Genomic DNA, 27,834 nt, shown 5'->3' with positions numbered 1-27,834 from the left:
TAAATGTGTTAATATCCACATATTTGTGAATTTCACAAATGTCTTTCTGTTATTGACTTCTAATCTCACTCTATTGTGGTCAGAGAACGTACTTTGTATGATTTCACTCCTTTTAAATCTATTGAGGCCTGCTTTATGACTTAACATATGGTCTGTCCTGGAAAATGTTCCACGTGCACTTCAGAAAAATGTGTATTCTGCTATTGTTGGGTGGAGTGTTCTATAGATGTTAGGATGCATTATTAAATGCAGATACTAGGCACTGCTACCTGAGCTTCCTTCGTCTTCCCTAGGGCCTGAAATCTGTATCTTTAATAAGTTCCCTACATCTTTTCTGCGCAGTACCCAGGAGTCGGAACTCATAGCCCCAGGCGTCCTCCACTCCTGGCTTCCTTAGATTTAATTATTACCTGTGAGTAACGGTGGCGGTGTCATCGATTGCTCGACAGACTTTTCTATTGCTCTAGTCTTGCTGCCCGGCTGGCGGAAAGGCGAATCTGCGTTCTCAGGCTCGGCTTCCGACTCCTTCTGCCTGGGCGGTGCTGCGCAGGTATTGGCCCGCCTGGGCGCCACGTGGTCCGCAGCCAGATGATGGCGGGCGCTGCTGAAGATTCGCGAGCTCTCTTCGGGGCTGCTGTCCGCACGGCGCTGGAGGCCTGGCCTGCCTTGCAGGTGAGCCGGGCCGCGGCTGGGACAAAGGTTAGGGACCCGGGCAGAACGAGAGTTGGCCTGGCGAGCCGCCCGAGGCTTGGTTGGGCGGCGTAAGCAGAGGACCCCTGCGCCCCCGCAGGCCGACTCCTGAGCTAACGTGGTGGGCTTGGGCCTGTGTTCGCAGATCGCTGTGGAGAATGGCTTCGGGGGTGTGCACAGCCAGGAGAAGGCTGAGTGGCTGGGAGGTGCAGTGGAGGAATACTTCTTCCGCAATGGTGAGTGAATGTGAAGCGCTAGGACGTGTCTCTGTGGGGGTGTGGGGAGGAGGAGGCGGCCGATCCTAGTGAGTCCGCACTTTTTCTTGAGCAATTGTCGGTTGGTACCTGGGGGCGAGGTGGAATAAATGCACGCTTTGGAGTCAGAATCCTGAATTCGAATGCCTTACGGGCCGTGCCACTGACTCAGGGTATCAGGTTGGACAAGTCGTTTTACCCCCCTGAGACTCAGTTTCCTAGTTTGTAAAATGGATGTAAAAGTATACACCAGCACAGTCCAATAGAAATATAATGCCAGTCGCATCATGTAATTTAAAATTTTTCAGCAGCCACTTTAATAAAGTAAAAAGAAGCAGATGAAATTAATATTATTCAACTCAATATATCCAAAATATTTCAACATGTAGTCAGTATAAAACACTATTAATGAAATGTTTTACATCTTTTTTTGGTATTACTTTTCAAAATCTGGTGGGTATTTTGCAGTTTTAGCGCATCTCATTTTTTTTTGGCCTAGCCATACTTTAAGAGCTCGGTAACCACATTGGACTTTTTGGACAGCAGAGGTATTTGATGTGTCTTGAGGGTCCTATAAGAATAAAGGACCCTTCAGGGAGTCTTTTGCGAAGTATGATTTTTTCAAAATTCTTCATTTAGTTTTTTAGTCTTGGAGGTGACATTAGGCACAGTCCTTTCTCAAGGAAGTTTACCATCTAGTGAGGGATCCAGATAAATAAATTGGCATTTACACCCAGGGTAACAGGTGTTCTAATAAAGAGGAGCTCAGGGTGCTTGGGTAGTGTGAGACTGGGGAGGAGGCGTCTTTTGGATTAGGGGGTGGTGGTGATTGGGCTGAATCTTAAGGGATGAGGAGTTAACTAGGTGGGGGAGGCAGAGAGAGCAACACTCAAAAATAAGTCTTGTGGTATGAGGAGATTGTGTGTTATATTTGGAAAGTGGCAGGAAGCTCAGTGTTAGAGTAAGGGTGTTTGTGTGCTTGTGGGTGTGTGAAAGGGAGGAGTGGTGGAGAATGAAGTTGGGGGTTGGGGAGGCCCCTGGAAAAGGGTGAGACATGGAAGGCCTTATGAGCCTTTGATTTTTGTCCTTTAGGCCAGCGTTTGCCAAAATGCATGCTTTGGAAGACTAGTTCTGTTAGATGTTCAGTGAAGAAAAATCTCCGGTCAAATTATATGAGAAAAGCTCTTTTCTTCAGCTCTTACTTAAGAGTCACAGTAATCATTAATATATTAAAGGCTTGGATAAGGATAAGAACCACCAAAAAGAAACCTGTTTACCTTTGTTTCCCATTAGTTTTCTATGAACAGCTTCCCTTAAATCCCAGCAGGACAGTTATTTCTCAAAAGCAGAATATGAAACACTACAGTAGGTGATTAAAAATTCATGAGCAGGATATAATAGGGTGGGGTTTTCTGGCTAGAAAGTTAAGAAAGTAGTTATTATGGAGCATGGACTGGAGAGGGAAAGACTGATAAGAAGGCTGCTTCTGTCTAGAAAATGATGAGGCCTGAATTAGGGCAGTGGCAATAGTCATGGAAAAGAAGAGGTGGCCCTAAGGAAATTGTTCAGCTGTAGAGAGGAAAAAGGAAGCAGGTTTCAGATTTGAGTTGCTGCGTGACTTAGGTGCCTTTCATGGAAGAAGAATGCTGGAGAATAAGAAGTAGGTTTGCAGGGTAAGGTGATGAATCTGGCTTTGGATGTGGAGGATCTGAGGCACCTGTGAAACAGGTGGAGCGTAGTCTGGGTTGGAGGCAGATTTGGGGGGATATTAGAGTGGTAGGGAAAGCCAAGGCGGTGAATGGGCTCTCCCAGAGGGAAGAGAGAGCAAGGAGCTTTGTGGAAGTCTTTCTTGAGTTATTCTCTAATTCAGAAAAAGTAGAGTGTGGGCCCATAAGGTAACTAAAGCCAAGAGTCTTAGCCAAAGTCACACAATAGGATGTTAGGTCAAGGCTGTGATCATTTCATTGTGGTAAGTACTGTACTTACATCCATTTCTTCTTACCTATCCCATTGGTCTGTGGCCTCCTGTGTTGGTGGAACCACAGTTGGGAAGAGTCTCTACATTTCAAAAACTTCAGCCCTTGAGTGATGGAAATGAACATGGATTATGGGTCTCCTCTGTGCTAGGCATTGTTTGGGTGACTTCTCATAACAGACCTTCAGGGAGGTTACTATTAAGCTCACTTTGCAGATGAGAAAACTGAGGCTTGGAGATGAGTAAGTCACATGCTGAAGGTCACATGGAGAGGAGGCTGGTTAAAATAGGCCAGATGAAAGAGGGTGAGTGTGAATGGAATGCTGTAGGAATAGAGGGCTTGGTAGAATGCAGGAGATTGGTAATTAAGTATTTTATTTAGTGTTTTGTTTTTTTCTTTTTAAAAATCATGTTAAAACCTGGAACGTAGAGTACTTCAGCAAATAAAAGGCTTGCTGAACCTTTACCTACCAACCAGATGTGGATCCCCCAAGTAGGTATTGAAGAGTAGTGGGCAGGGGTGATAAAGTTGGCTAGTCTTTGACCAGAGGACCCTATCCTTTCCTACTCAGCTGACTTGGAGCTAGATGAGGTGGAGGACTTCCTCGGGGAGCTAATGACAAACGAGTTTGATACGGTTGTGGAGGACGGGAGTCTGCCCCAGGTGAGCATATCTTGGATACAACTGCCATCTCCCTGCCTGCAGCCTTTCTTCTCCCCAACTGTCTGTTTTAGATCAATACTCTTGGCTGTATTTATTTATTTATTGGTTGCGTCGGGCCTTACTTGCTGCGCTCTGGCTTTCTCTATTTGTGGTGAGTGGGGGCTACTCTTCGTTGCAGTATGCAGGCTTCTTATTGTGGTGGCTTCTCTTCTTTTGGAGCAGGGGCTCTAGGCATGTGGGCTTCAGTAGTTGCAGCACACGGGCTCAGTAGTTGTGGCTCACAGGCTCTAGAGTGCAGGCTCAGTAGTTGTGGCAGACGGGCTTAGTTGCTCCACGGCGTGTGGGAGCTTCCCAGCCCAGGGATCGAACCCGTGTACCCTGCATTGGCAGGCGGATTCTTAACCACTGCACCACCAGGGAAGTCCTGTAATCATTCTTTTCTTGAGTCCTGTGCAAGAACTTTCTATGACTTCCTATTGCCTAAAGGAAAGTCTAGTCTTCCCAGGCCTTTCAGATCCTGTCTCTTTTATTTCTCTCCATACATCATTCTCAGCCAGGTCTGTTTGTCCCCCTCATCTCAAGGGCACATCATGCCAGGTACATTTCCATCCCTACTCTGGTTAACATCTCTGCCCCTGCTGGGATTGCCTTCCCTTTTTATATCTTCTGTCTTTTAAACCCAGTTCTAGTGCCTTCCCTGCTAGGAGGCCCTCCTTCAATGCTTCAGGCCCTTACTGAGCCGTTCATATGTGGTTGCTTCATTAGTGAACTCCTTGGGGGAGGAAAGAGCCCCATTCTCTTCTGGGAAATTCCAGACCCTCCCTCCCCACTCTTGCTGCAAACATGGACTGGTTGTATTGTAGGTTCTCTAGAAAATCCAAGCTGGTTAAATGTTTTCTTGGTAGGTGAGCCAGCAGCTACAGACCATGTTCCACCACTTCCAGAGGGGTGATAGGGCTGCTTTGAAGGAGATGGCCTCTCTCATCACCCAAAGAAAGTGCAAGGTCAGAGCCACTGCACTGACGACAGCCAGAGAGACTGATGAGGATGATGATGCAAACAGCGTGGAGGAGATGGAGGTGAAGGGGATTCCTCTTGGGTGTGGAGATGCAGATGTTTTCAATCTTCTGGGAGATCAGCTAGTTTCACAAGGAAGTGATGGGGGTGGTGGTGATGGGGGTGGTGGTTGTATTATCCAGAGAGGGCAGGAAACTTTCCTAAGGCTACACAGCCAGTCCTGGCAAAGCTGGGAGAGCCTGGGTCTCCATTGGCCACAGCTGGGAGGTGTTGTATTTAGTTCTCTCTTGTATTTCTTCTCCAGGTTGCAGCTACGAATGATGGGGCAGCTACAGATGGGGTCTGCCCCCAGCCTGAACCCTCTGCTTCAGACTCCCAGATGATTAAGGAAGAGGATATAGTGGAGGATGGTTGGACCATTGTCCGGAGAAAGAAATGAGTGGGGCTGGAAATGGTCTGGGTCCTTGTTTGCTAGTTGTTTGGGGCTTGTTTGCAAGGGGGTTTTTGGAGGGTCGTGGATCTCTGGACTGGTTACCCCATCTCCACCCTCTCCCCATTCCCCTGTCCAGCTCCTTCTAGGGGAAGAAGAGCCCAAGGGTCCTTGGTCTTGGGGTGGTCTGAGTGAAGAAGCCTGGTTTCCCAGCAAAGTGCCTCTTGGGTGCAGTCAGTGTGAAAGAGGGAGGGATGAGTGGGTGTGGGAGTGACTGGAAGAGAAGGTAAACACTGGTTGATAGTAGGTAGGTGGATGTGTTAAGGGAGAGGACCAGCAGGAGAACCAGTATATCTGCTGGGTAAGGCTTGCACATGGAAGAGAGATTAGTTAAAGATGTGAACGAAAATAGCTGTGGTACCTCTCCCTCTCCCCTGCTTCCCCCTGCCCGCCCCTGCCCCCCCCCCCCAACACACACAGAGCAGCTCTATGTCCCTGCCCAGAAATTGGAATTTCCCAGGAATGCTCCCTTTCTGCAGCCCAGTGTCCAGCCTTGGGTTCTTCAGGATGTCTAAGACCTTGTCTAGGTGGTGAGCTCAGGGGACCTGGGCTTTGTTTTCCGTCTCCTTCAACCTCTTTCCAAACTCCTCATCCCATCGAAGTCTCATTGAGGCTTAAGACCTCAATAAATAATACCTTATTGTTTAATTTGTGGCTTGACCCGTGAGTAGTCTTGGAATCAGCCTTCTGGGAGCTGAGCTTCAGAGCTCAGCAAGGGAGCAGTTTCTGGGCCCACCCCGGCAGCCTGGTACTTTGGAAAAACAAACAGATGGAAGAATGGAGCATAGCAGCGCTCTGAAAGTTTCTGTAAGCCTGAAATAAACTGTATTTTTCTTTAAAAAACAAAACAAAGAGTATTCATTGTCCTCCCCCCTGCTCCCCTGTCCTGCCCAGTGGCCCTGCCATGGGTCTGGACGATAAAATACTGGGTAACCTTGGGGCTGGGTAGAAGCTGTAAGCCATGGGAGAGACAGAAGGGGTCTGGTCACCACCCCACGTAGCATCATACGTGTGAAGACACTGTTTGAGGGGGCAGGCGTGGGCCAGGGCCATGGGGTCAGTGGCAGAGCTGGCACTTAAATCCAGATCTCCTGCCTCTGGTGCTTTGAGGGGAATTGGTGGTGTAGGCAGGATCTGTAGGGTATTGAGGGGTTGGGGGAAAATGGCCTAATTCAGGCAGGTCTAGCAACAGCTCCCACCCTCACTGGAGAACAGGGTTTAAAAAAAATTAACATCACTGTAGGAATATTTTTTTAAAAGCCCAGGTTTTGTGAAAAGATGAATTAAAAAACCCAAGACCCAGCATTCAAGATTGAAAGTGCCCATGATGGGAGTTCAAGTATCGACAGCTGGGAGAGAGGGGACTGGGGCCCTCAATTGGACATGGGCAGCTAGAGTGTGGAGCACGGGGCCCCAGTTACCCACAAACCCTCTAGGTCTTGTCTCGGGTCTGGGGGGTTTCGGAGGGTTCAGCATTGGCTCCTGAAGCTGCCACTGGTGCCTCCTCCATCTCCCTGTCCTCAGACAGTGTGGGCCCTGGGCTGAACGTGTCCCCACGGCCTGCCCGGCCGAGCACAGCCATCCAGCGCCGCTGCAGCTCCTCTGTCTCAGGACTGAAGTACCAGCTCAGGTGGCTCTGGGTGATCTTGAAGACATGCCGTCTGTCAGGCCGTTCCCCAGCCTCAGGAGGCCCAACCTCAAAGCCAATAAGGGGCAGGCTGCGCTGGGCTTTCACATCCTGGGGAACAGGGACAAAGCCAGGGGTCACTTAGGGGTTGGGCTTCTCACTGGTTTTGCATCTGCTAAACCCTTCCTTTTCTTCCCCTGCTTAAGAACCTTATGTGGCTTCACTGAGCAACAGGAAAATGTCTGAACTGGGGCTAGAACAAAGGCTGGTTCAAATACCTCTTTCCTTCCACATCCCAAACCAGCTGAGCTAGTCTCTTTAGCATATAATATTTTTAGGCCTTTGGGCTGTTGCCCCCATCTACATCTTCCCCACTCCAAATCGGATTAAGCAGTGCCCTGTCTCCACTCCAGCTTCCTCCAGGAAGCTAGCCCCCCTACAACTAACCAACTTTTCCCTACATATGTTGACTCACAGTCACTCCTTGTCTCTAGCCAGTCTTTGTCTCACAAGGGTGGGGGCTTCTGATTTCCCCTTAGGTTCACCCTATCCTCCAAGGCCAAGGAGAGGTGAAGGACTGAGGTGAAAGGAGAGCAACCTGGTTTTGCCAGGTGGCTGAAAGGACCTGAAGGAGTAGGATGCACACCTGAGGGGCTCCGTAGATGTACAGCACCAAGGGTTCGTTCTCAGGGACCACAAACCATGCCTTGTGCCAGCCTTTCCCGCCCTTCTCCATGTAGTGCAGGAAGCTGCAGATGACGCTGTTCTCCGCAGCGACTGAGGCCTGTTTCTGTGGCCAGAGACATGGGGGGCATCAATGTTGATAGGAGGCCTAGCCTGGCTCCTCTTGGCTTTAACACCCCCTCAACATAGGGATTGCTAGTTCCATGTCTCAGAGGAGGATGCTGAAGCTCAGGTGGCAGGAGTGATTTGCCCGTTGTCACTCAGTGAGTCAGAGTTGAGATTCAAAGCCAGGCTTGTCTGCTGGATTCGGGCCATGGCTGCTGCCTCTAAGAGTGGGTGGGAGGGGTGTGTAGCTCTCAGTGGGGGCACCTAAATGCCAGTCAGGTATTCTTCCATCAGTCCATTTATTCCTCAAGTCATTTATGCATTTACACTTCATCTTTTTTCTCATCTTTCATCCCATGCATTCCCTACACTCAGAGAGAAGCAACCTAGCATTGTGGTTAAGGGGTTGGGTGGGTGGGTAAGGCAGTCAGACTCAGAATCGCAGCCCTAGATTGGAAATATATTGACTTGGAAGGAGAGCATATAGGGCCGTTGTAAGGATTAAATGAACTAATATATGCAAAGCGCTTAGAAGAGTGCCTGGCACAGAGTTAGCTTTCTTTAAATGTTAAATAAAATGAATACCTCAATTTAGTTAAACAAAAGCAAAAGTGTGTGTATGTGCACACATCTAGAAAGATAGGAAGCATACGCGTTAACGGTGGTAATCTCTGGGTCAAAGGAATACGGTGTTTTTATTATTTTTGTTTATATTGTCTAAGTTTCTTCAGTGCATATATCCTACTTTGTAATAAAAAAAGGTAATTTGTTAGTTAAAAAAAAAATCCCAGCTCTGCCACTCACGGTGTAACTTGGGCAAATAACCTCCCTGGGCCTCAGTTTCCTTGTTTGTAAAACCGGAATAGGAATAGCATTGATAGGTAAGATACTGTGAAGATTCAATGTCTAAAGCACTTAAATAAAAATTAATCTTCATTGACTCCTGTACTCATTTTACTCACTCCAAACCTGGGTCACTTGTTCAGTGGATGCACATGGTGCTACGATTTCGGAGATGCTCAGGCCTCAGTCACCACAGTGTGGGTGGCGGGGGCCCATGTGGTCAGTGTGGGTGGGTTAGTTGGAGGGCCTGGCTCTTACCTCCAGGATGGACCTCCGGCGCTGGGGTGTATGCTGGCTGCAGGCTGGGCTGCTCCCGGGCACCCCATGCAAGGCCACATAGCAGTCAGTGCACACACGATTGGAGCGGTTGTTGTCATAGACGAGGCGGGCCCGGAACTCGGAGCACTTCCCACAAACCACCTGGGGTGGCAAGTGGGTAAGAACAACCTGATTCCAGCAGGCCTTCCCCTTCAGTGTACCAACTCCCACGGCAGACTTGAAGCCTCCCCCCACTTAGAGGGTGCTCACATAGAACTGGGCCTTTGGGCTGCCAGCCCGTCCCATCCCTAGCTCTGCCCCTGCCTCCCAACACTCACATGCCCGCAGGCCTTGCAGTGGTGCCTGCGTTTGGTGATGGAATTGAAGGGCTCCTGGCAGCGCATGCACATGGTGACTTCCTTTTCTCGGATGGGTGTAGGTGCCCGCTTCCCAAGATCCACATTCTGGAGAGAGGGCCAGGTCTCAGGTCAGAGACAGCTACTCCCCAGTCCAGTCCATCCAGTGCTTGTCCCTGCCCCTGCCCCAAGGCTTGGATCATCACTGGGAGGCAGCAGATACATTCAGAAGACCTACCTTTGAGTCCTGGCTCTGCTCTACCTCACTATGCTACTGAAGCCCAGTCACTTCTTTCTGGGCATTGGTTTCCCCAATGATTTCTCTTTGGCCCTACCAACAGAAGACCGTGCTTATGAGGTCATGCACTGCCTCTTTATGGGAAAGGGAGAGGAGCATCTCAAGGTAAGGTGGGCACCTGGAGGCCCAGAGCGGGAGAGGAGGGGATGGGGACTCTTACTGGAGAGTTGGGGGGTGTGTCTTCATCTTCCCTATTTGTGGAGTTCAACAGTTTGAAGGTCTCTAGCGTCTGTTCATGCTTCAGGAGGGTAGAGTTGATGGCCTGGGAGGAGGTGTAAGAAATAAGAGGTCAGAACACCTCAAAACCCACCCATTTCCACCCTTACCTCACCTTCCTATAACAGCTTGGAGTCAGAAAAGTTGAGTTCTAGGCCCAGCTCTACCCCTTGCTAGGTATATGACCTTGGGCAAGTCCCTTCCCAAATCCAGGTCTCAGTTCTTATATTTGTGAAGTGGAGGAGGGGTCTCAGTGGCTGAAAAACCACAGAAGGCCTTCCTGGCTACTGTCTGGGATTAAGGTTTTACTGGGCTTAACTCACTGGTTACACCCTCAGGGGAGCAGCTTTCTAAAGGAAGAATTGGTTAGTGTCTGCTTAACCTCTGGACTTCAGCTTGCTAATCTGTAAAATGGGGATGGTAAAGTTTATTGGAAGGCAGGTGCCCAGGCCCATTCTGGTCAAATGTGAATTTTAGGGGAGAGCCCACCACCCCCTAGAAGACCTGTTAATACTCTTCCAGCCCCCTACCACAAAGCTTTCTTGGATGTTACCTGGACCCAGTCTTTCTTCTCCTCCTCAGTCCTTGGGTAGGGAAGGTGGTGGGGGCAGGGGAAAAGAAAGATGTTGGGTTAGGCAAGCCAATCAAAAGCAATTGGAGTGGTAAAGAGCAGGTGTTTTGGAGTCAGAAAGATCTGAGTTTGACCTGCTCCTTCACTTATCACTATGTGACTTTAGGCAAGTCATATAACCTGAGTTTATTTATTCAACAGTTATTAATACTCTCCAGACCCTGTGCTAGGACCTTGGACCTCAGAGAGGACCCTACCATCAAGGAAGGAGTTCATGGTCTAGTGGGACAATACAGGGGATCTGTGCTATGACAGAGGGAAAATGGGGCTGAGGAGCCCAGAAGAAGAGACCTGTCCCATCCTAGAGTTTGGGTGGGGGCTGCTAAAGAAGGTTTCCTCAAGGAGGTGCTAGCCCTCAAGTAGAGGGGTAAGGGTGAAGTGTGTGAATTAGAGTATGGAACATACAGGAAATCATCAGCAGTTCCCTATTTTTGCTGGAATGTCAAGTTTGAGAAAGGAGGGCAATTTATTTTTCTTCTCATAAAACGGATATGATAATTATCAGTCTGAGTTGTTCTAGGCAGTAACTGAGGTGATATATAAAGTGCCCAACAATCTTTGATACACTAGGTGCTCAATCAGTCTGAGTTGCCCCTTCCCCTTGTTCCTTCCCCAGCTCTCTGGTCTGCCCTGCAGTCTCCAAGGCCTCCGCCCTGCTGCAGGCCCATCAGCTGCTCACTAGGAGTATGACCCAGCCTCTTGGCTGACTCCCACCTAGCCTCATCTAATCTCCTTCCACATCTACACTCCAGACACCAAAAGTATTTTTCTAATATGAAAGTTTGACTGCATCCTTAAGACCACTTCATGAAAAATCAAGGATGTGAGTCAATATTTAGCTACAAGAATGTCCACTGCAATGCTATTTACTGTAGTGAAAAATTAGAAGCAATCTAAGTGACCAACAACAAGGGGTCAGGTTTAAAAAAAAAGAAATGATGGTATATCACTACTGCCAAACAACATAAATGATGAAGAAAGCTGTTTATGTTAACTGAAAACAACATATGTAAAATACACATGGCATTCCCTTTTTGTTCAAAAAACACATGTGCCGGCAGATGTAGAGACCAAACATATGGACACCAAGTGGGGAAAGTTGGGAGGGTTGTGGGGGAATGAATTGGGAGATTGGGATTGCCATATATACATTACTAATAAGAAAAAAATACCAAATTGTACACTCTAAATATATGCAGTTTATTGTATGTTAACCGTATCTCAATAAAAGGTCTTAAAAAAAAAAAAAAAAAACACGTGCCAGGACTTCCCTGGTGGCACAGTGGTTAAGAATCCACCTGCCAATGCAGGGGACATGGGTTCGAGCCCTGGTCCAGGAAGATTCCACATGCCGTGGAGCAACTAAGCCCATGTGCCAAAAGTACTGAGCCTGTGCTCTAGAGCCCGCATGCCACAACTACTGAGCCGGTGTGCCACAACTTCTGAAGCCCACGTGCCTAGAGCCCGTGCTTTGCAACAAGAGAAGCCACTGCACTAAGAAGCCCACAGGGCACTGCAACGAAGAGTAGCCCCCTCTCACCACAGCTAGAGAAAGCCGACGTGCAGCAACCAAGACCCAATGCAGCCAAACAAAACAAAACAAAACAAAACAAAACACCCATGTGCCATTGGTATTTACATTTGTCAAAACTCATTGATGGTACACTTAAGATCTTTGCATTTCACTCTATGAAAATTTTGCCTCGAGAAAAAGGAGGGGGCCTTAAACAATTATCGAGTTCTAGTTAATGATATGGATGCTAAAGTCTTTAGGGGTGAGACTTCCCTGGTTGTGCAGCAATTAAGAATCTGCTTGGCAATGCAGGGGACATGGGTTCGATCCCTTGTCCAGGAAGATCCCACATGCCGTGGAGCAACTAAGCCCTGTGTGCCACAACTACTCAACTTGTACTCTAAAGCCTGCGAGCCACAACTACTGAGCCCGTGTGCTGCAACTACTGAAGCCCACTCACCTAGAGCCCGTGCTCCACAACAAAAGGAGCCACCACACTGAGAAGCCTGCATGCTGCAGCAACAAAGAGCAGCCCCCCCGCGCGCCACAATTAGAGAAAACCCGTGCACAGCAATGAAAACCCAACGCAGACAATGAATGAATGAATGAATGAATTTATTGAAAAAAACAAAAACAAAAACCAAAGTCTTTAGGGGTGAGGTGTAGTGATGTCTGAAGCTTACTTTGCATTAAAAAAAATCAAATGGACTGGTGGATGAAAGGATAGATTTGTGATAAAGTAAATATAGCATAATGTTAACTTGTTGAATCTACATGGTGAGCTTATGGGTGTTCACTGTATTTAAACTTTTCTGTATTTTGGAAAATATTCATAATAAAATATGGAAAGAAAACATTGTGTGTGTCCGAGTGTGTCTACATATGCGAATAGAGGAAAAGCCAGAAAGAGGTTCTAGGGAATTTTACTTTATTCTGATTGTATTCTTTTTAAAAAATTCTTTTTATTTATATTTTCTAACTTCTAATTTCTTTGCACTAAACAATACTGCTTTTGATGTTTAAGAGCCACAATAGTGTTTTTGGCCATGCATACTGAAGTATACAGGGGTGAAGTGTCATGTCTGTAATTTACTTTAAAATGATTCAGCAAAATATTTATATGGCAAAAATATATATTGATTCCTAAGTCAGTGGTTCTAAACCCTGGTGCACACATTGAAATCATCTGGGGAGCTTTTAAAACTCCCCATGTTCAGGCTATACTCCAGACAAATTAAACCAAAGTCTCCAGAGATGGATCCCAGACATCAGTATTTTTCAAAAGCTCCTCAGCTGATTCCTATGTCACCAAAGTTGAGAATCAGTTGTATAAATGGTGGGCATATAAGTGTTGTATTTCTACTTTTCTGGATATTTGAAAATTTTCATTAAAAACAACTTTTTAAAGGTCAGTAAAAGCAACTGCAGGGACTTCCATGGTGGTCCAGTGGTAAAGAATCCACCTTCCAATGCAGAGGGGCACACATTCAATCCTGGGTTGGGGAACTAAGATCCCACATGCCTCAGAGCAACTAAGCCCGAGCACCACAACTACTGAGCTCGCGCACCTCAACTAGAGAGCCTGCGTGCTGCAAACTACAGAGCCCACGCACTCTGGAGCCCGCACATCACAACTACAGAGCCCACGTGCCCTGGAGCCCATGCACCACAAGTACAGAGAGAAAACCTGCACGCCACAACTAGAGAGAAGCCCCTGCACCACAGTGAAGAGCCTGTGCACCACAACAAAAAGATCCTGCATGCTGCAACTAAGACCCAACACAGCCAAAAAAATAAAGAAAATAAATAAAGAAAATAAATAAATATTAAAAAAAAAAAAAAAAAAAAAAGCAACTGCAAAGCAAATGCTCCATGCCTTCCCTCTGCCAGTAGAAGGAAACCCTACACTGCTCGGTGCACCCTTCTGGGCCCGGCATCCCTCTGCAGTCCCCTCCTTCCCATCCTCCCAGCAGACAACCCATCCCAGTCATGTGGCTTGTCACTTAGGCTCTGTTGAGGCTTGACTGGGCCCCACATCTGCCCTCCCCTGGATGTGCCTGTTGTCACCTTTGTTCTCACTTTTCTGGGCCTCTGAGATGCTCTCTCAGTCTCTCGAAACATCAAACCCAATTCCCTTCTCTCATCTTCCAGGAGGACAGCCTCTAGCCCACATTCATCTCTCTCTCCTGCCTCCACGCAGTTCCAACAATGAGGGTTCTGACTCTCATTTCTTAATTCCTTGCAGCCTGTCAGAAGCAGATCATCTACCCATGTGCATCCACTCTCTGCCCCTGACCATGGCCCCCGATACCCTATCACCTGGGCCCTCAGAAGGCAGCATGAGCTCTAATTCCCACTCCGCTGCTTTCTAGCTGTGGGGTCTTGGGCAAGGTGCATAACTCTTCCTCAGTTTCCTCATCTGTAAAACGGGGTTGATGATAGCAGTGGCTACTTCAAGGGTTGTTTTAAGAATTCAATTAGTCAATTTAAACTCAAAAAGTTAAAATTAATTTAAAACTGTGCCTGGTATAAGAGCAAGTCTTCATTAAATGTGAACTATTATTGGGGCTTCCTAGGTGGTGCAGTGGTTAAGAATCCGCCTGCCAATGCAGGGGACATGGATTCGATCCCTGCCCCAGGAAGATCCCACATGCCGCGGCGCAACTAAGCCCGTGCGCCACAACTATTGAGCCTGTGCTTTAGAGCCCGTGAGCCACAACTATTGAGCCCATGTGCTGCAACTACTGAAGCCCATGTACCTAGAGCCTGTGCTCCGCAACAAGAGAAGCCACAGCAATGAGGAGCCCGTGCACCACAACAAAGAGTAGCCCCTGCTCACCGCAACTAAAGAAAGCCCGTGCACAGCAAAAAAGATCCAACACAGCCAATAAAATAAATAAATAAATAAATTTATAAAAAAAAGTGAACTATTATTATAATCATTCAAGTAGAGCATGGATATGAAAGCTCCTTTGTTAAATGGCTAGGCATTATTTTAAAATTTGTTATTTAAAATTTTTTTATTATGAAAATTTCAAGCATACAGAAAAGTAGATAGGATAACACAAGTACATTAAATATATACCCACTATATAAATGAAAATTTTAAGAATATTTGCTACATTTCTTTCATATATATGTATATATTATATATATTTATATATGTAGATATAATATGTGTATACATGTATATATTTTTTGGTTGATAAATCATTTAAAAATAAGTTACATATATCATGATACTAAATCATCAGCATGCATCACCAAAAAACAAGGCCATTCTCCTATATCCTCCTATACCATTATCACACCTGAGAAAGCAATAGCTGATGCCCTGATAGCTGATGCCCAGTTCACATTCAGGATTTCCTTATTACCTTGCAATTGTCTTTTAGGGCTGTTTTTCTCAAACCAGATTCCTACCGTGGACTAAGCATTGCATTTGGTTGTTATTTCTCTTAAATCTCTGAATCTACAGTAACCTATTTGTGCTGTTGTTATTCATGTTTGGATTACTCTCTCATTCTTTCCTCTCCTCTAACAAAACCCATCAGAAGAGCAAGCATCTTTGGGAAAAGGTACCCACCCTTTCTCTGGAACAATCTCTCCTCTAGGGAGGTAGCCTGTCCCCTGGCACAAGGCCTAGAATGCCTCAGCATATCTGAAGGGAAGAGGGGGCTTGAGGGAAGATATAGGCAAGGGCAAGTACCTGGCCTGGAGCTCCAGGGAGCGCTGCTTTCCTGACACCAGGAAGGTCCGAGGCAGATTGAGGTTGGAGCTTTCCTTTAGCTGAATGGAGAGAGAAAGGGGTGAGGCCTACTGAGCTCCACAGGGCCCTTGCCCTCTGCACACATGCACACACTTGGGGTCAAAGTCAGAAAGTCTTTGTTCTTCCCAGCACCAAGGCCACACTCCAGGTCCCCATTTCCCACCTCCTGGTGCTCACCTCCATGCCATCTACATCGATGCGTGCCCGCACGCTAAACTTCTGACCAAGTAGCCGCAGCCTGGGCACACAGTAAAGGAGACGGTCGTTGAACTAGGAAGGAAAAGGTTTTGGATGTACATGTGCAGGACCCACAAGGGTTGTGGCCCAGCTCCCTTCCCTTATAGGACTCCTGAAGCTTTACTGCTAAGGACTCAAGTCAATAGATGGAGAAAACGTGGTCCAGATTGGGCACAAATATTGCAAGGAAAGAGCTTAGGCGTGGGAGTCACTTCCTCGTTGGGTGGCCTTGGGCAAGTCACTTCTCTCTAAGTCCTAGTTACATTATCTGTGAAGTAGAGGAAAAAATTCCCAGTATAGGTAGTGAAAATACGAGTTAGTAGAGGAAAGAATGGAGAGCACGAAGTATAGCCTTGAGTGAGTACCAGGTCAATGTGGCAGTGGGAGGGATGGAGGGGAGGGGCGGCATGACCCACCCGCACCACTACCCGTGGCACTTACTAGTATGAGGTATCGGTCTTGAGTGGTCCCGTTCTTTGCTGACAGCTTAAGGATGTGGCCTTCTTTTATGAGCTCTTTGGTGGGGCTGACAATGTCTTCCTCACCCCCTAGCAGCTCATATACCTTCAGCAGCTTGTGCATTCGCTCCTGGCAGAAGACAGTGAGTAAAAGGCAGGGTTAGGGTGCTGGCCTCCCCTCAGATGTCCACAGGTCACAACCCCCCATCACCCCTGCTCAGGACGGAGACAGAGATAGGTAGCTGGCTAAGGAAGGGCAGGGGCTAGAAGGACCACTCACCATTTTGCGGATGGCAGCATTAGAGTGCTCTGCTGCTGTGGCTATCAGCTCCAGAGACTCTGTGGGCAGAGTGGGAGGTCGGATGAGGAGGGCGGGTAGCAGAGAAAAGGCTCTTGGGAGCTTCTCTGCTCCCTGAATACCTCCTCCTGGCCTGACCACATCCTCCCCATTCCAGAAAGTGCCAGCCTTAAAGATGTCCATAGCAACCTAACTTAAAATCAGAACTGACTCAACGCCACAATAGCAGAATCATAGGATATGAATTAGCTGGCAGTCAATAAAACACAAGCTTAAGATTATTATTACCATTAAAAAACAACAATAATATTTACACATGTAACTGCAAGGAAATATACCCGTGTTTAACAAGTTGTCTCTGGATGATGGGACTGTGGGTGATTTTTATTGCCTTCTTTTTCCATATTTTTGACAAAGAATATGTATCATTTTTATAGTCAGAAAAAGTCGTATAAAGAAACAGAGACAGTCCTATTCTTTGTCTCAATAATTCTGATTATAGGAATCTATACTAAGAAAATACACATTCTATGTACAAATACACTTTCATTGCAGTGGTATTTACAACAGTGTCAAACAATCCAACTGTAGGGGTTCAGTTAAATAAATTAATGTGCATTCATATAACGCAATACTAAACAACCTTTGCAAATGATGCTTTTCTAGGATTTTTCATAATCTGTGAAATTCTCAGGATATTTTAAGAAAAGGAAAGGATACAAACTCGTATACACCGAATGATCTCAATTTCACAAATATATGTGTATAAAAAACACCAGGAAGAAAGTATGTCAAAATGTTCCTCATGCTTATTCTCTGGAGTCTTGTACCACAGGTGATTTTCTTCTCTGCCTCTTTCAGCTTTCCTGTATTTCCATATTTCCTACTGTGACCAGGTATCAGAAAAAAAACGAAGTAAGTCCTTATGCATCTCCATACACTAACGAATCTTGCACATGCTTGAGGCCCAGCTACACTGCACCCCAGTCTTGTCTGCACGGTGCTGGATTTTCCCACTCAGAAAATATTCCTATAATGGAGGAGCACAGGTGCTTCCAAAGAGGGTCCACATGGTTGGCAAACCAAGTGTTATTTTCCTAGGAGGCTCTCCCTCCATGACCAAGTCTTGGTGCTCAAGATCTATGGCCCCTAACCCAGTTCAGGCCTTTCAGGTACCAGTCTCCATGCTCCCAGCCCTTTTCCACCCTAGCTGCCAGAGGGAGTGTTCTCACACACAGCTTGCTGTCATTCCTCTGTTCAAATCTGTCAGTGGTTCCCCTATGCCTGCAGAGTAAAGACCCAGTCCTTTAGCCTGGCATTCAAAGCCCTTCGTGATCTTTCTTCTGTTGACCTCTCCAGCTTTCTGTACTTGCACCTCCCTAAACATGTCCTGTCTTGCTTCATCTGGCCAACTCAGTCTTCTGGATTCAGCTCACCTCCTCCAATAAGCCTGCCCTGAGTTCCCAGGCTGGATTAGGGCACTGTCTGGATTCCCACTTTCCCCTTTGCTCCCCTTTGTCCCGCCAGTCACACTATGTATTCATCTGCATCCCTCAGCAGACTAGGAGCTCCCTAGGATGGGGCCAAGGTCCCACCACCCTCTCCTGGGCTCCTGAACAGATGCCTTGCATAGCATCCTTCGATCCTCACAACAACCCTATGTACCCTGTTTGTCCAATGTGGAAACTGAGACTCAGAAAGAAGAGGTGCTGGCCCTAGGCTATCTGCCTGGGAGGCAGCAGAGCTGACATCAGAGCTGCCCTTTCTCCCACACATTCTGCATCTCCCCCACCCCAGGGCAAGGGGCATGCTGGGTCGTGGAGGTAGGCGGTGCCCAGGGAAGGGGACAGGAAGAAGACTCTGGCAAGCTGTGGGCATACAAGCTCAGGCCTGTGGAGGCTGCTGGGCCCAGACTGCTTTGCTATCAGGAACTCTGCCTGGAGGTGCCTTGTGTGGGGTACAGACTGGCATTTCCAGGGGTCCAATGTGTGCAGGCTCTGTCTGGGGATTCAGTGTGGGGGTTCTGGTCCATGATTTCATTTGGGGGTTTAAGCTAGGGAGTGCAGTTTGGGGAGATTGGTGTAGGAGCTTGGTCTGGAAGCTCTGGTGAGCCTGGTCTGGTCTTGGCAGTCTGGGATCTTGGTTTGAGTTCAGTCCTGGGCTCAGGGTAGGCTGCTCAGGCCAGGAGTTCCAGCTGGCCTGGTTTGGGGAGCCCTGTCTAGGGTCCAGGCTCCAGAGTTCAGTCTGGGAAGTAGAAAGTGGGGGAATCAGGGGTTCCCCAGGGAGTCAGAGTCTGGGGAACTTGGAATATGATTCAGTGGGGCTCAGACCTGGAGGTACTTTCTGGGACTCTACCTGGGGATTTTAGTCTGAGGGGTAAAAAAAAGAAAAAATAGGGTGGTCAGCTTAAGATCTTGTGCTGGGGAGCTTTGCGAGCACATCCCAGGATGGCTCTCATTCAGAGATTTTCATTCTCAGCAGCTCAGAAAGCTGGACTGGGAAGTTCTTTCTGGGGGTTCATCTTTGGCTCAATGTGGGGAGCTCAGATGGCCAAGCTCAAGCTCTGAAGTTCATTCTAGGGACTGAGATAGGGCTGAGATTGGTATAAAACAGGAACCTAAGTTAGGTGAACTCAATCTGGGGGCTGATTTTAGGGGCATTTGGCATGGAGGGCATCAGTCAGGACATTCAGTAATAAAAACAACTAACATTTATTGAGCCTTTACTATGTGCCAGGCACTGTGCTGATAGCTTCACCTGGATTATCTCATTTATCCTCAAAATTCTATGAGGTAGGTATCATTATCATCTGGAAAGTCATTCTTTTGGGGTCAAGCTAGAAGTCTCAGTCTGAGCGACAGTAAATGGAGGGGGGGAGTAATCTAGGGTGCTCAGTTTGGCAATACCTATCTATAAAACGGTGGCCAAGGAGATCAGACTGGGAAGCTCTTTTTGGGGGATCTCCCTTTGGGACCTCAGGCTGAGGGCTCTGACTGGAAACCCACTCTCAGCACCCAGGGTGGGGAGAGCATTTTGGAAGCCCAGTCTGGGGATCTTAGTTTGGGGAAACCAGTGTGGGGGATCTATAACTGGGACCTCAAATTGGGTTCAGCCTGAGGGCTCAAGTTGGAGATGTCAGTCTATGGGGCTCATCCCAGGAAATCAGCCTGGAAGGCTTTTTCTAGAGGTTTAGATTATGTAGGTCATCCTGGTACCTCAGTGGGGACTCTCATCTGGGGAAAGGAATAAGGCACTTAGTCTGAAGATGTCTCTTTGTATAGTTCAGCTATCAAACTTTCTAGGGTTCTAGCTCTTTCTAGAGTCCAGGCTTGGTAGCAAAGTGCCCCACCTGGTGGGGTGGAAAGGGCTCAGTTTAGGAAGTGGACACAACTGTCTGCTCCCGACCCTTGCGGCTTCCAGGACCCCACATTTTCTTGGTTTTCCTCCTACCTTTAGGGCTATTGCTTCTAAGTCTCCTTTGTGATCCCACCTCCCTCAGCTTTGTCCTTGGCCCCCTTTTCTTCTCCATTTACACTCAGTCCCTTGGTGACTGTGGCCAGGCTCATGGCTTTGCATACTACCTCTGTGCTAGTGACATCCAAATCTCTCTTCCTGGGATCCTAGGCTCATCTAACTGCCTAACTTGCAGCTCTCTTTGAACATGTTCCAAATCAAAGTCCTAAACTCATCTCAGGAGCCACCACCACTAGCCAAAAATCTGCAAGTCATTCTTGACAATTTCTCCCAAGCCCCAATGCCCATTCACCCTAGTTCTTTCAGTTCTACTTTCAAATATATTCTGAATCCAAGCGTTTCTCACCATTTCCACTGCTACTATCCTCATCAAGCCAACTTTTCCCACTTAGATTGTTGCAAAAGGCTTCTAACTGGTCTCTCGGCTCCCTTTCTAGCTCCTCAAGTGATCCTAATCAAAACCTTCTCGTGGCTACCCACTGTACCCACAGAATAAAATCCATCTCCTCATCTTGGTCTTCAAAGTCTTGCTCCTGTCTACAGCCCTGTTTCTTCTACTATTCTACCTTCACTGGCCATGCTCAGGTCACACTGGTCCTCTTGTTGGTCCAGAGATATGCAAGCTGCTGCCCCCTCCCCCAACGCCCCCTCCCCCTTGGGAACTCTACACCTGCTATTGCCTCTGCCTGGAACATGCTTCTCCCTACTCAGCATGTGGCTTCCTTCTTCTTCTTATTCAGATTTGACTCAAATATCCTCTGAGAGGCCACCAAATCTAAAGTTGGCCCCCCAGTCACTGTCACATCATCCTCTTATTCTCTGAATCACACATAGCACCTATCTAATGTTCTCCTGTGTATTTATGACTTTTGTCTACTATCTATCTCCCCGACTAGAATACACACTCCCTGAGATTAAGGACCTTGTCTGTCTTGTTCACCTCCATATCCCCTGTGCCTAGGACAATGCACAGAATACCGAGGTGCTCAGTAAATAGTTGTTATGTTAATGAAGGAGTGAATGGAAATAACAGTCTGGGGAGAGAAAGTTGGGGAGACTTTGGGGAGCACTCTTTGGGGTATGACCCTGAGGAATGGGTCTCATACTGAAGGAATCAGAAATGTAACACTTTTCTAGTGGTTCAATGTGTGAGTACTTGTCTAGGGAGGTGGTATCTCAGCCTAGAGATCCAAACCTGGGAGGCAGAAAATAAGGAGTCCAGTCTGGGGTACTCAGTTCTAGACAGGTGATTCTGTGGGGTTCTGATCAGACTTGGAGGTTCTTTTGGGAGGGTCATTCTGGGTAGTAGCTGGTGGATACGGAATGAAGCTCTAAATGTAGAGGATGAAAAGTCAGGGCTTGATGAGACAAGTCTCTTTTTGGGGAGCTCAGCTGTGGAGATTTAATAAAGAGGACTTGGCCTGAGAGGGCCAGTCTAGGCTCTTAGCCTGATGGCTCAGTCCCTGGGGGTTTAGACTTAGTTTCATTTTGGACTTGGGACAACTCCGTTTGAGGACAAGTCAAGGGGTCAGCCTTGGGGTCTCAACCTAGGAAACAGATGGCTCCCTTTAGAGGATCTTTCTGGGTATGCCCCTCAAACTCTGGAGTTCCAGTTGGGAACTTCAAACTGGGTCAGGGGAGGGACTCCTAAATTTTCTGTCTGGGTGCCCAGGCAGAGATCTCAACCTGAAGGTTCACCCTGGGGTCTCATTCCAGACTCTCAAGGTGGGCCTTTCAGTCTGGAGGTCCTATTCTGAGATCTCAATTACATGGCAATGGAAGGCTGACCCTGTGAGTTAAGTCTTGGGGCAGGGGGCAGGGCCCAGTTGTGTACACTCACTTTGGGCGTCTTTGCTGTCCGGGGAGCCATGGGGCAGCTTTAACAGATAGTCCTTGAGAAGCAGCTCATAACGGGGAATGCGCTGCACGGGCTCCAGCATGTGGTGCTGCAATGTCAGGTTGCCACAGGCTTCCTCCTTCTGTGACAGGTAGAAGCAAGAGTGTTCAGGTCTGGCCAAAGACCCCTGACTGGGTCCCTGCAGACCTGTCCACCCCAGTCGGCCCCATCCAGCTTCACTGCTTACCTGTACCTCATGGATGATCACTTTAAACTGGGTGGAGCGCTCTGTCCAGGTGTTGACCAGCTCCACGGCCCGATCAAAGTTCTTTACATACTCGCCATACATCTTGAGGAAGGGTGCCAGCTTCTGTAGGATGTCTCCAATGCGTGGGTAGCGGTCCCTAGGGTGGAAACAGGGGCTGACGTGGTCCTGCTGATCCTTGTCCCCCACAATGCCCCCACCCTATAGGATGTTCTTATCTCAGTCCTGGAAATCTACTTCTCAGCCAGTCTGCTCCTTTGGAAACGCTGCTTATATTATAGACTAAGTAGGCCAAAAGGCTCAGCTTGACCTGAGACCATGGCTTGGGCTGCCACCCACCCCAACTCTACCTTGCCTTGAACACAAGAGATGACACTTCCTGGAATACCCGTTCTGACCTCACTGCGAGGGCCATTTCATACACTGCTTATTGATTTTGTGCCCAGCCTCGTGCTGGGTGATTCTGGGGACACAAATGAGTCACACTTAGCTGAGCCCTGAGAGGGTCACTGTCAGGTAGGCGAGGCAAAGTAACCAGGCCTGGTCGCACTCCTCAGGAGTCATAGTCTACTGGAGGACACATAGGACCAAACCTGGTCCCAGCCTTCATTAGTCACAGTCTGCTAGGGGAGACACAAGAACCAGTCCTGGTTCAGCTCTCAGGGGTCATAGTAGTTGGTGAGATGTAGGAAGTGACTTAATGCCATCCGTCTGTGGTTACACAGACACGCTTTATCCTGTGGGTGTGGGGAGCATGGAGATGATTTAATCAGGAAGTGACATGGTCTGATTGTTGTTCAGAAAGACCATTTCTGGTATAGGTGGTATAGATGGTAAAGGATGAATTGGAAGAGGAGAGCCTAGAAGCCAGGAGACTGCCTATGAACCTTGCCCTTCTACCTCAGGACTCAGCTCAGATCTCACCTCCTCCCTGAATCCTTCTTTAACCCCCAGGCTAGTTTTGGTCCCTTTATCTGGATTCCCACAGCCTCCCATTCTCAGCTCTATCAATAGTACTGATAAAAACAAAACACAAAACAAAACAGAACACCAAAAAACACATACACTTAGCACTTATTACATACTGGGTACTGTTTTAAGCTCTCTACACCTATCAACTCATTTAATCCTTAAAATAACCCTACAAGATAGGCTATTACTATTACCCTCATTTCACAGCAGAGGAAACTGAAGCACAGTAATTTAAGCAACTTGCTTAACATCATAAAACTAGCAAGTGGCAGAACTGGAATTTGACCCCAGCCAATCTGACTCCTAACCTCATACTATTTAGGGCTTTGCTATTCTGTTGTAATTTTCTGAGTCCTGATCTGTGTTTCATTCTAGATTGGGAGGGCCTAGAAAGCAGAGCTTAGGCTTGATTCTTATTGTGAAAGACAGTGAGGGGAAAGGGTAGGCAGGAAGAAACTTTCCTGCACACATCTGCTCTGGGCTCAGCAGGCAAGTGAACAGGAAGGTAGACAGCCTAGGTCTGGGGCCCCTCACCATTCCTCCATGCGCTTCTCTAGCTCAGGCAGCAGGAACTGCTGATGGAAGCAATATATGGAGCAGATGTTAGAGAAGATGCCATGGACGACGTCAGCTGGGAAGGAACTGCGGTTCCGAGCTTCTTCCAGCAGCCGGGCGCAGAATACCTGTAGGGCAGGGCAGGTGGGATCAGCACTGATCTTGAGACTAAGGAGTGAGGGAATGGAGTTAGGCTTATATGTGGGGTTGGATTTCAGGTTGTCAAGGTTAGGATCTGGAGGTAGGCACTGGAATAATGAGAAGTCAGAATCAGGGTCAAGGTCAGAATTAGACTCAGGGTCAGAGAGATGGTTAGAATTAGAACTATTCATTTAACAAACATTTTTGAGTGTCTACTGTGTGCCAGGCAGTGAACAAAGCAGACAAAAATTCCTACCCTTAGAGATTCTAGTGGATTTGGCGGTCAGGAATAGGGCCAGGGTTAGAATGAGGTTCAGAGTCTAGTTCATAGCCAGGGGTTAATTCAGGATCTAGGTCATACTTGCAGTCAGGGCTGGTATGAGTGTTTGTACAAAGATCAAGCTTGGGGTCATGAATCAGAGTTGGCTTCAGGAATAGGATGGGGGTCAAGGTCCGAGAGGAGCTTTACCACCTCTAGATTCTGGCCCCAATGATAGGGTTGGGCTCTGGCCCTATCACTTCCTCCTTGGCACCCACCTACCAGGTCCTGGTGCCCTGGCACCCCTGAGAGACCATTCACCTGATCCAGGAGATGGAGCCTGGAAACGTAGGCCTTCTCAGTTTGCAGGAGCTCATTGGCAATGTGGAACACCTTCTGCTGCACAGTCAGCTGGAGAGAGAAGAAGCAACTGCTGGTCCATCATCCTGTACCCTAGCCTTCACCCAAATTCTCAGACTAGCACAAATGCTACTCTAAGCCTAACACCACCCTGAGATAACCCTACCTCCCATCCCTGAACCCATAAGCCGCCCCCAGCTTTACCCTTAACTCCCCCATGTATCATAAAGGCCACCCCTCAATTCTGATGCCATGCACTCCTCATTCGGTCACTCATTCACCCAGCCATCTGCTCCCACTGTTCATCACCATAGTGTAGTGGTTAAGGTGTGGGCTGGAAAGTCAGACTTCCTGGGTTCAAATCCTAGCTCTGACATTTACTAGCTTGAATAAGTTGTATAAATGCTCTTTATTTAAGTCTCTTCATCTACATATACAGATAATAACAGGACCTAAGTCCCTTTGTAATTGAGACAACTAAAGGATTTAATATAAATAAAACACAGCAGACTATGGATTAAGTAGACTATAAATGTTATTTATTCACTCACTCAGTTCACTGTCAGCAAAGGCTTGCTGAGTACCTGGGATATGAGAAAAACCCAAAAGTATGAAAATGTAAAAACTCATAAAGATAGCCTCTTCAATAAGTGGTGCTGGGAAAACTGGACAGCTACATGTAAAAGAATGAAATTAGAACACTCCCTAACACCATACACAAAAACAAACTCAAAATGGATTAAAGACCTGAATGTAAGGCCAGACACTATAAAACTCTTAGAGGAAAATATAGGCAGAACACTCTTTGACATACATCAAAGCAAGATCTTTTTTGACCCACCTCCTAGAGTAATGAGACTAAAAACGAAAATAAACAAATGGGACCTAATTAAACTTAAAAGTTTTTGCACAGCAAAGGAAACCAAAACAAGACGAAAAGCCAACCCTCAGAATGGGAGAAAATATTTGCAAACGAAGCAACTGAAAAAGGATTAATTTCCCAAATATACAAACAGCTCATGCAGCTCAATATCAAAAAAACAAACAACCCAATCAAAAAATGGGTGGGAGACCTAAATAGACATTTCTCCGAAGAAGACATATGGATGGCCAACAAACACATGAAAAGATGCTCAACATCACTAATTATTAGAGAAATGCAAATCAAAAGTACAATGAGGTATCACCTCTCACTGGTCACAATGGCCATCATCAAAAAATTTATGAACAATAAATGCTGGAGAGGGTGTGGAGAAAAGGGAACCCTCCTGCACTGTTGGTGGGAATGTAAATTGATACAGCCACTATGGAAAACAGTATGGAGGTTCCTTATAAAACTAAAAATAGAACAACCATATGACCCAGCAATCCCACTACTAGGCATATACCCTGAGAAAATCATTATTCAAAAAGATACCTGCACCCTAATATTCATTGCAGCACTATTTACAATAGCCAGGACATGGAAGCAACCTAAATGTCCATCAACAGAGGAATGGATAAAGAAGATGTGGTACATATACACAATGGAATATTACTCAGCCATAGAAAGGAATGAAATTGGGTCATTTGTAGAAACAAATGGACCTAGAGACTGTCATACAAGAGTGAAGTTAAGTCAGAAAGAGAATAGCAAATATCATATACTAACGCATGTATGTGGAATCTGAAAAAAATTGGTATAGATGATCTTATTTACAAAGCAGAAATAGAGTCACAGATGTAGAGAGCAAACATGGATACCAAGGGCGGGGGGGTAGGATGAACTGGGGGATTGGGATTGACGTATATACACTATTGATACTATGTATAAAATAGATAACTAATGAGAACCTACTGTATAGCACAGGGAACTCTACTCAATGCTCTGTGGTGACCTAAATGAGAAGGAAATCCAAAAAAGAGGGGCTATATATATACGTACAGCTGATTCACTTTGCTGTAAACTATAAACTAACACAATATTGTAAAGCAACTATACTCCAATTAAAAAAAAATAGGTGTACGTAACAAAACAAAACAAAACAACTTATTGCCTGTTGGCCCACTTGCCTATTCACCGGATGCATATTTGCTGAGTCCCAGGCCTTGGCCCCCAATTTGAGCCGGGTTCTGGTGGAGCAGGTATTCTGACTGTGACCTAATTAAGTGAAAGGATGCCTTTGGAGGCAGTGTTAGGCTGCTAGGGCACAGAAAGGGATTCCTGCTGCTGAGAGCCTTTTTTCCACAGCCTCAGGTTCCTAGAGGCCTCTAAGCTCTTGTGACCCCTTCGGAGGCCAGACGTCTGGAAGTCTCTCTGGACGTGAGACTTTCCATTTTACAAATAAGGAAACTGAGGCTGTGTTGGGGCAGCAGAGACTTGCCTAATGTCACATAGCTACTGAATCTGGGGATTTTCCAGCTGGAACAGGACTTTAAAGATCCCCAACCAGGATGCCCATCTTCAAGATGGAAAAACTGAGATCCAGCTAATGGTCCTTGGATGAGGCCAGAACAATTTTCCTAGTGGGCATCTGGAACTGTACATGGTCATTTTTGTATTTACTGTGATGGGGGGGACAGTGTACAGGTCTGCTACTGATATTTAGTACCAGGAGACCAGGGAAGTCAAACATTCCAAGCGGAAACAATGCCCTGTTTCGAGAAATACTGAGCTGGGGGAAGAACCAAGTGTAAAAGTCAGGCTCCTGGTTTCTCCACACAGTCCCTCACAGTGATTGTGGGTTGGTACCTCCACAGACTCCTGTCTCTCCATCGGGGGCACTGGGATTTCTCTGTCCTTCTCATCCTCCTCCTCGTCGTCCTCCTCCTCCAGGTCACTGTCAACCTCCTGGGAGCTGGGCCGGTGGGGGTCAGCCAAAGCAACAGGGACACTGGCCAGGGCAGGGGGCCCGGGGCAGAGGCTGTGGCTGGGGGGCCCATCATCACTGACGAAGCAGGTCTCCTCGCTGTTTGATGGTGAGCTGATGCTGTCAATGCCGCTGTCCCGATTGGGCACCTTCTCGCCGTCCCGGGGCCCGGGAGCCAGCAGGAACAAGCAGCGGGAGGCCTCGCCCTCAGGGAGCTGGGGCACTGGTGGCTGCAGGGGTGGCTGCGGCAACATGGCTGGCTCTGTGGGACCTGGGCTGGGGCCAGGGGCTGGCCTATCCGAGGCGACAATCACAGGCTCTCTGAGGTGGGTGGTTGACACACATGGAGGCAGGGTATGAGCTTGACTGAGAGGCCTGTCTTACAGCTGTCCTTTTTATCCCAGGCCCAACCTCCCCCAACAGGGTCCCCCAGGGGCCAGACTCACCTTTCAAATTTCTCAATCAGTGAGGATACTGCTGCAGAACTGGGGCTGACCTCTGCCCTGGAGGCAAGGCCCTTGGCCACTCGGGGGTCTGCAGGCAGTGGACGTGATGGCGGGGGTGGAATGGGCTCAGGTGGTGGGGGCATCCGGGGCATCTGCAGGTAGCTGGGCTTCGGAGGGACTAGAGAGATGGATGGGAAAAGAGGGGAGATCCCAGCGGGCTGAGTTTGGAATTGGCTGTTGTAGCTAGGCCATAAGCCCCTCCACAAACCCCTGGTCTGCACCTTTGCCTGAGG

At 47.5% G+C, this 27,834-nt stretch overlaps 2 protein-coding genes across 4 annotated transcripts in view; one reads left to right on the top strand and one right to left on the bottom strand.

Moving 5' to 3' along the window:
- The first annotated feature begins 565 nt into the window (after positions 1–565).
- Positions 566–5,903, top strand: TSR2 (TSR2 ribosome maturation factor). 2 transcript variants are annotated; one of them, XM_057718137.1, is made up of 5 exons: positions 566–672; positions 836–926; positions 3,492–3,583; positions 4,489–4,662; positions 4,905–5,900. In XM_057718137.1, exons 1-5 carry the CDS (start codon positions 589–591, stop codon positions 5,037–5,039), a joined length of 576 nt encoding a protein of 191 aa, XP_057574120.1. In that variant the 5' UTR covers positions 566–588; the 3' UTR covers positions 5,040–5,900. The 2 variants fall into 2 exon arrangements, with proteins under 2 accessions (XP_057574120.1, XP_057574119.1); XM_057718136.1 differs by having other exon boundaries at positions 570–699; positions 4,905–5,903.
- Positions 5,899–27,834, bottom strand: part of FGD1 (FYVE, RhoGEF and PH domain containing 1) — a 39,652-nt gene continuing 17,716 nt past the window's right edge. The window contains exons 3-18 of one of the 2 annotated variants that reach the window (XM_057718135.1): positions 27,542–27,719; positions 26,978–27,416; positions 24,208–24,297; positions 23,466–23,614; positions 21,942–22,098; positions 21,698–21,836; positions 16,366–16,424; positions 16,069–16,215; positions 15,568–15,660; positions 15,331–15,410; positions 10,031–10,061; positions 9,422–9,523; positions 8,946–9,071; positions 8,608–8,769; positions 7,364–7,507; positions 5,899–6,828 (exon numbers count right to left, since the gene is read on the bottom strand). In XM_057718135.1, coding sequence (XP_057574118.1) covers positions 6,523–6,828; positions 7,364–7,507; positions 8,608–8,769; positions 8,946–9,071; positions 9,422–9,523; positions 10,031–10,061; positions 15,331–15,410; positions 15,568–15,660; positions 16,069–16,215; positions 16,366–16,424; positions 21,698–21,836; positions 21,942–22,098; positions 23,466–23,614; positions 24,208–24,297; positions 26,978–27,416; positions 27,542–27,719 — 2,402 coding nt within the window. In that variant the 3' untranslated portion in view covers positions 5,899–6,522. Of the gene's footprint in view, positions 6,829–7,363; positions 7,508–8,607; positions 8,770–8,945; positions 9,072–9,421; positions 9,524–10,030; positions 10,062–15,330; positions 15,411–15,567; positions 15,661–16,068; positions 16,216–16,365; positions 16,425–21,697; positions 22,099–23,465; positions 23,615–24,207; positions 24,298–26,977; positions 27,417–27,541; positions 27,720–27,834 lie in introns of both variants that reach the window. The other variant, XM_057718134.1, reaches the window with a different exon arrangement.

Source organism: Hippopotamus amphibius, chromosome X (genome assembly GCF_030028045.1).
Source record: "Hippopotamus amphibius kiboko isolate mHipAmp2 chromosome X, mHipAmp2.hap2, whole genome shotgun sequence".
NCBI classification, from domain to species: domain Eukaryota; kingdom Metazoa; phylum Chordata; class Mammalia; order Artiodactyla; family Hippopotamidae; genus Hippopotamus; species Hippopotamus amphibius.
This window is presented reverse-complemented; position numbering and strand designations above follow the sequence as displayed.

Coding starts and splice junctions, on each gene's coding strand:
- TSR2 (XM_057718136.1), top strand. CDS start 589: ATGATGGCGGGCGCTGCTGAAGATTCGCGAGCTCTCTTCGGGGCTGCT. Junction 3,584..4,488: donor AGGACGGGAGTCTGCCCCAG/GTGAGCATATCT, acceptor TTTTCTTGGTAG/GTGAGCCAGCAGCTACAGAC. Junction 4,663..4,904: donor ACAGCGTGGAGGAGATGGAG/GTGAAGGGGATT, acceptor TTTCTTCTCCAG/GTTGCAGCTACGAATGATGG.